This window comes from Haliotis cracherodii, unplaced genomic scaffold, assembly GCF_022045235.1.
Source record: "Haliotis cracherodii isolate W230 unplaced genomic scaffold, xgHalCrac1.p SCAF_12, whole genome shotgun sequence".
Lineage (NCBI taxonomy): Eukaryota > Metazoa > Mollusca > Gastropoda > Lepetellida > Haliotidae > Haliotis > Haliotis cracherodii.
Genome location: NW_027266267.1, coordinates 42237301 through 42244612, shown reverse-complemented (window position 1 = coordinate 42244612; position 7312 = coordinate 42237301). Strand labels below are relative to the sequence as shown.

Genomic DNA, 7312 nt, shown 5'->3' with positions numbered 1-7312 from the left:
ATGATTGATGACTCGCCTTAATGTGGTAACATTAAGGTATTCAGTTGTTTCTTTATGTATAGAAAACATTATAATGGAATCATAATAGCAGTCATACCGAAGTCAGATTTCGAATACTATGGCAGCATCTGGCTACAATTTCCGCAATTAGATGTAACACGAGCTGTGAAACTTACTTATGAATATTTAACTAAAAATTACAAAACGAAACTTCCGCGAAACACAATGTAGTGTAATGATTTCACTTTGTCGTCCATTGCCTCTACGTTAGATCAGCTACATACGAACTTGCTACAAATAGCCTATATTACTCTGACATTACCAACAATGTCGGCTGAATTCAGACCAACTTCTCATCAGAAATCCGCTGATGAAATCCTCCTTTCTCATGTCGAAGGACAAGGGATCTTGGAAGAAAACAAGCCAAGCGAGTACGAATCCATTGATGAAACTACAGCTGGTAGTTACGCTAGCACCGACAACAGAAATCCTGTTTCTGTTGAATATAACTTCATTGACGACGTCAACCCAGCCTCTGGTTATCAGGCTATTGAAGGAAGCCAATCAGAAGCTAATGACTATGAATGCATTGCTGGAACCAACCCTGCGTATGATTACATTGAAGTAATAGCCGAGCCACGTACGGTAAGTTTTGAAATAGTTTAAAAGTCTATGTGAAGTTTGGCTGTGTGATGTTTTCGGTTCATTTTAGATAAATGTTATTTTCAGATTTGCAGGTTTTATTGAGTAACCAATGTAAACATAACCCAATAAACAACACAAAAGAAGAAATTATTATTGTTTCGTAGACATGGAACAAAATCCCATAAACAGCGTGTAACAAAGTCATTATGACATCACTGACATTGAACAGAGAGTAACAATATTCCTTCGTTAATTTCAGCTTACGTCTAAGTGTAAGAAGACCATTCTGTTTCTCGTTCCCATATTTGCCAGTGTGATAGTGAACATCACAGTTTGGTTCTACACGTCCTTGATGTTTCTTCTCCGGGTCGACTTAAGAGGAGATTCCAGTGAAGCCAGACGGTCGGTCTCTCAAGTTCTAATCACATTTTGTGTGTTTTCTGGACTGGCAGGTAATTGATTTTAAGATAACTGAGTGATTATTGTTTATTGTCTGTGCATTTGTTCAGCAATAGTATAGCGGGGAACGTCAGAAATGGGTTTCACACATTGTACCCGGATGGTGTCTCGAAACCGAGCCTTCGCATTGACGAGCGACCGCTTTAACCATACCATCTAAGATAAATTTACCTTGGTCACCAACGTCATATCGGTGGTTTTGATCTTGCGCGAGTGTATTATCAATGACTTACATGCGTATCATGTCCAGATAGAAACAGCATATTGTCACATTTTGCATTTAGTCACAAATAGTTTAACTTTACGTTGCACATCTGTCGTGTGTTTCAGCTGCTTCGTGTGCGCCACTCATGATCAGATACGGCTTCCGGAAGGTCGCCCTGGGCGGAAGTGTTCTTCACATTTGTTCATCTGGCTTTTCGTCATTAACGACCACAGCCGATATCTTGGCTATCCCATTTGGGGTCATGAGCGGTCTGTCAAAATCTTTAAAATATTTTCCAAGTGAATCTTGTAGAGGTTATTTTTTGTTTCATAAGACATAGGCAACTAATCATACAAGCGATCTTTCATACGAGTAGTATTTGCTGAATTCACATTTTTGTACATATTGTGTTTTTAAAGCAGATACCTCCCAACGCTTATACGAGTATTTTGAAATGCAGTTCGGTGGCCCACTCTCGTACTCAAATGCAATTAATTGTCAAAGACAGTAAGTATAAAATAAGGAATGGAATCTTTTATTGAAAACAACTTCTGCTAATCACTCTTTTTGTTGACAAATATTCTAGACTTATACGTTTTAGATATAGAATATGTACATATATTTTAGGTGGTCGACTACAAAAGGAGTACAAAACGTTATCAATAATTTATCTTGCAATATTTATCATTGATAAAGGTCTTACAAATGTTTTGTCAGGTACTGCTGTGGGTCTTCTTCGGACCATTGGCGTTGTAGCTACCGTGGACCACCTCTACACTCGTCCAGCTCTCGCTCTTGTTATCAGCCACACCAGCTTCACCTTCGGGAACATCATTGGTATCACTGCCACCTTGATCGGCTTTACTTATGAATGTGATGTTAAGATAACTGCCGTGATAGTACTTGTCGCTGGTACTTTTCTGCAGAAGAACTCACAGAACCAGCAGAATTTACCCAAGCTGTTCAAACACCCACCGTTTTATTTCCTCATCTCGCTGAGACTTGCTGCTTCTGTGGGTAGGTTTTCAAACCATTGCTTAAGTTGAATCAGGGTGAATGGGTAACCAAATGCTCTGAGGTGATCTAAAGCGATGTGCACAGCCCTGTCCCATATCTGCCACTATCCGCGCCTGATTGGTTCGAAAACCAGACAACCCCACCCACCCTTAAGAAAAACAAAACAAACAAACAAACTAGGATGTCTTGGATTTCTGACCTTGACATTGACCTTGGTATTTTAACTGAATCTTGAAAATAACAAGGGTTGATAAAATTTAATATTATTAGTCGTTATTGAATAGATAACTATAATATCTGCTTAATTTGGTTGGTCCCTAACGTTAAGACGGCTTTATACAAATGAGCCAGACCCATTCAGTTATTGCATCATGTAATTCATAGTTGTATGCTATTACCTTATAGGTTTGTAGGAATGTTGTTCGTGTCTGATAATAGTACTCGTGGATTTATTTCTGTCTTACAGGGTTGTCAATCCTTCTGCCAGAAATCGTCATAATCGGCACAATTCTTTTCCGCATCAATGATTGGCTCCTTGTCATTTGTTTGTTCGTCAGTCGGCCTTTTGTGCTGGTAACACTGGTTACCATCCTAAATTTCCAGAAGAATAAACTAAAAAAGTCTGCTCTTTTATTGAGTGGAATATCGGTCCTAGCTGTCGGCCTTGTCATCATGGCACACCAGGTGACGTTTGGTAGCACTTGGGCTGTCATCTTCCTCCTTGGAGCTGCCGCAGGTGGGTTAACTAATACATGTACCTCGTATATTCCATGCACAAACTATGTATTCATCCTGTTTTCAGGCGCCGTAATTCGCTGAGCAGAATAGTGTCCCTTAGGTGCGCCGGAAATCTGCGCTCGTGGGTTCATAATGTTAATGTTTCTAGGTTTGTCAGCACCATACAATGCTCGTGGGTTTCATCTAAGGGATAAAAACCTAACACCTGCATCACTTGGGCTTTCCCCCCACTTCAATCTGTCACGCCTTAATATACCTGGAATACAAAGCGTTGTTAAACCCAACTCACTCACTCACACTCTAGTTTCGTGATATCTCTCTTATGCATTCCTGTGTTTTGTCTGAATGCAATGACTGTGGTGGAGGTAACTGAAGTGAGTGAGTGAGTGAGTGAGTATGTTTCTTTGCAGCCTTTAGCAATATTTCTGCAATATCACGGTGTGAGACACCAGAAATGGGCTTCATACAATGTACCCATATGGAGAATCTAAGCCGTGTCTTCGGCATGACCAGCGAACGCTTTAACCATTAGGTTTCCTGAGGTACTGAAGACTTACAGACTTTGTATTCATTTTCCAGCCCTCTTTCAAATAATGCTGCCATCAGCGTTGGTCAACACTACGGGTAGAAGCAACTTGAAACTGTTCCTCCCAGTGCTGGGCTGCTTTGTGGAGATTGGGGGACTAATCAGCAGCTCCCTCCTGAGTAGGTTATGTTCTGTCTTGCTTCAATTTAATTTACCTAAGCCAGTCACACTGGAAACAGTGCCACAATGGCTTAAAATGAAGAATTTCTTTTTACACTTTTATCAAACATTACTTAATGTATGTGTAGTTTGTGTATCGGGTGAAATCGTTAATACTCATGCACTCTGTATGTAAATCAGTCATTTATATGTAATATTTAAGCTATGTTGTTCATCGGCCCAGATTGATTGATTCAGCTTCGTATTGATACTTTTTAAAATAATATCCATTTCTGAAAAGAAGTAACGTTTTTTTCTTATAGAAATGAATAAATTACAAATTCCCTTCTTATTTAGAGATGTGACGCAACGTTCATTATCTTTTTCACAGGTGTTTTTGTGCTACTCCCCTATCAAGATGATCAAGGTGAGCTTCTGTATGTATGGTCAAGTAGAATATTGCTGTTACATTTATTTACAGTATTATTTCACTCTTTAACGCTTTTGTTCGTTGTATCCGTACTAATTTGCTCTGAGAGACATGTACGTGTAGCGTCTACCTTACCGAGTCATGAACGTACATCGATTATGAATCCACTTTGGCAGGTTAATGTTTCTGAAATATAGGTCAATATTTATTTTCCAATCCACCTCTTTCAATGATACAAAACATAATATTTTATTTTACTAAGAAATATATGTTCACACGTGAAGATGAAGACATATGTCATTCCCATGATTTATGAACTAACTCGATGCAAAAAGGTTATTTAATTAAAGAGACAAAAGCCTCATCATTTCTTTTGTCACATTAATTGACAATGTGTATACAGTCGTGCCTCGTTTATACGGACACTTGCGTCATTTCACAATTCGTCCGTATAAACGAATTTCCGTATAACTGAAACCAGCTTCTTACTGGAAGAGTTACTTCCCTTCAATTATGTAAAATACACAAGGTAATCTTAATCCCTAGATATAAAACAATTCCTCTTAATGTTCTCGTAATACGTAATCAAGGTCAACTTTGACCTCTGACCTCCACAGACGCCATATTTATCGAAGGGGATTACATGTACAATAAACAAGCTCGTCTCAAACGTAACTCAGTGTCACTTGGTTAATTGACTTCTCACGAATCAAAGGATTTCCACCAGCGGAAGTGTATTGTCCGGATAAGTGAGACAATTTTGAGTGCATTTCAGTGTTTTGTGTATGAAAATGACCGTCCGGTTCCGGAAACTGAATTTCCGGATATATGGGTAAATTTGTATAGTAATTATTTCGTTTTGAATGAAAATCGTCCGGGAACCGAGGTTTCCGGATATCTGAAGTCCGTATAAGCGGGGCACGACTGTAACTCTATTTTTCGAATATCACGACAATTATTTGATAATTTACATATATGCATGTAGAGTCCATGTACAAAGTTGATAAATTCACACGACGGCCATATCAGTACTATCGATTAGAAATGATCACCTTTTCTATGAATCAAGTGCATATACGTTGTAACCACAAAAGATAATAGTGTCGCGACTGTCTCAGAAAAGAGTTTAACACAAACACCACAAACATGATCACTGTTAGTTAAGCTGTCTATATTTAACATTTTAGCAAATGGTGCCTTTTATTTTGGGGGAGTGTCCCTGATCATTGCCGGAGTTGGTGCCATCATTGCATGGGTGCTGATGAAACGCTGGACCCCTCTCGGTGATGAGTCGGAGGAAGAGGACCATGTTGAGGACCGTGTCGAGGAGGCAGATGACCGTATCGAGGACCGTGTCGACAAAGCAGAGGACCATGCGGAGGACCATGTTGAGGAGACAGGGGATCATGTGGAAGAGGCAGAGGACCATGTAGAGGAGGCAGAGGACCAGGTTGAGGAGGCAGAGGACCAGGTTGAGGAGACAGGGGATCATGTTGAGGAGACAGGAGATCATGTGGAAGAGGCAGAGGATCATGTAGAGGAGGCTGAGGACCAGGTTGAGGAGACAGAGGACAAGGTTGAGGAGACAGAGGACCATGTTGGGGAGGCAGAGGACCATGTTGAAGAGGTAGAGGACCATGTAGAGGAGGCAGAGGACCATGTATGGGAGACAGAGGACCATGTTGAGGAGGCAGTGGACCATGTTGAGGAGACAGAGGACCAGGTTGAGGACAATGTTGAGGAGATAGAGGACCATGTTGAAGACGTAGAGGACCATGTTGAGGAGGCAGAGGACCATGTTGAGGAGACATAGGACCATGTTGAGGAGAGAGGACCAGGTTGAGGACCATGTTGAAGAGACAGAGGACCATGTTGAAGAGGTAGAGGACCATGTAGAGGAGGCAGAGGACCATGTTGAGGAGACAGAGGACCATGTTTGGGAGATAGAGGACCATGTTGAGGAGGCAGTGGACCATGTAGAGGAGGCAGAGGACCATGTTGAGGAGGCAGTGGACCATGTTGAGGAGACAGAGGACCATTTTGAGGAGACGGAGGACACCGGTCAGATGGAGAAAGAGGACCCTGGCAATTGAAGAAGACAGCATGAAAACTGTCAATATAGGCTCTGTATGTGGCCATATCAAAGCCCATGATGAAAACAGTACCTGTAATTATATTTTCGTGTTACTACATGTTGTCATAGGTATAGTTTTCAGCGAGAAATGATCTTAAAAGTTAGAGCCAGCTCATTGTGCGTCCTACCACTATAACCGCTAGGTGGCGCCTTTGCAAAATGCTTATTGTTACATAAAAGTAGATTCTGTTCATAGATCTTAAGTCAGCGTTCGATTCAGTGTGTAGGACAAGTTCAAACTCTGGATAGATAATGTTAATGGTAAAATATTTAGAATACTTAAAAATATATATGAAAATGTTGGAGTTTGTATATTTGTTAATGGTGTCTATACAGATTTCTTCCATTGCCAGTGAGGTAAGGTGTACGACAGGGATGTGAGTTATCTCCCTTTCTCTTTTCATTTTTTGTAAATAATATTGTTGATTTTCTTAATTCAGACGGGTAACGTAATATCCAATTAGGAATGATTTAACTTTTTATTCTAATGTTTGCAGATGATATGGTCTTATTCGATAGTACAGTCGTGGAGTTCCAGAGACGCCTCGACAAAATGAAGATTTATTGTCATAAATGGAAAATGCCTATTAATTTATGCAAAAGTAAAGTTATTGTCTTTAGACGTCGTGGTCGCCTTCGAAGATATGAAAAGTTTTGGTTTGGCACTGACATTATAGAACTTATAAATATTTAGGTGTTCATCTTTCATCATCTGGTAGTTGGTACTTTACACAGAAAACACAAGCACTGCCATCTCCTCGCTTTAAAATCAGGCTCAAAGGATTTATGAAACTTCCTTTTATGATGTACTTTTAAAGATATTTGATGTCAAATTACTACCTGTTCTTCACTACTGCTCAGAGATATTGGGCTTTCACCCGTCCCAAGATGTTATTAATGTACATGATAGATTCTGTAAGAATATTTTATTCGATTCTATGGGAGACTTGTCCCCAATATAGTTGCTTGTGGTGGCTTTGACGTTATTCACTTAAAGTC

General features: G+C 40.0%; 1 protein-coding gene across 1 annotated transcript; it reads left to right on the top strand.

The window, feature by feature from the left end:
* Positions 1-327: 327 nt before the first annotated feature.
* Positions 328-5992, top strand: LOC139457404 (uncharacterized). Its single transcript, XM_071238804.1, has 8 exons — positions 328-645; positions 905-1097; positions 1435-1578; positions 2027-2326; positions 2793-3062; positions 3644-3769; positions 4141-4176; positions 5367-5992. The coding sequence occupies exons 1-8, from the start codon at positions 328-330 to the stop codon at positions 5990-5992; spliced, it is 2013 nt and encodes a 670-aa protein (XP_071094905.1).
* Positions 5993-7312: the final 1320 nt, after the last annotated feature.

Coding starts and splice junctions, on each gene's coding strand:
- LOC139457404 (XM_071238804.1), top strand. CDS start 328: ATGTCGGCTGAATTCAGACCAACTTCTCATCAGAAATCCGCTGATGAA. Junction 2,327..2,792: donor GAGACTTGCTGCTTCTGTGG/GTAGGTTTTCAA, acceptor TCTGTCTTACAG/GGTTGTCAATCCTTCTGCCA. Junction 3,770..4,140: donor AATCAGCAGCTCCCTCCTGA/GTAGGTTATGTT, acceptor TCTTTTTCACAG/GTGTTTTTGTGCTACTCCCC.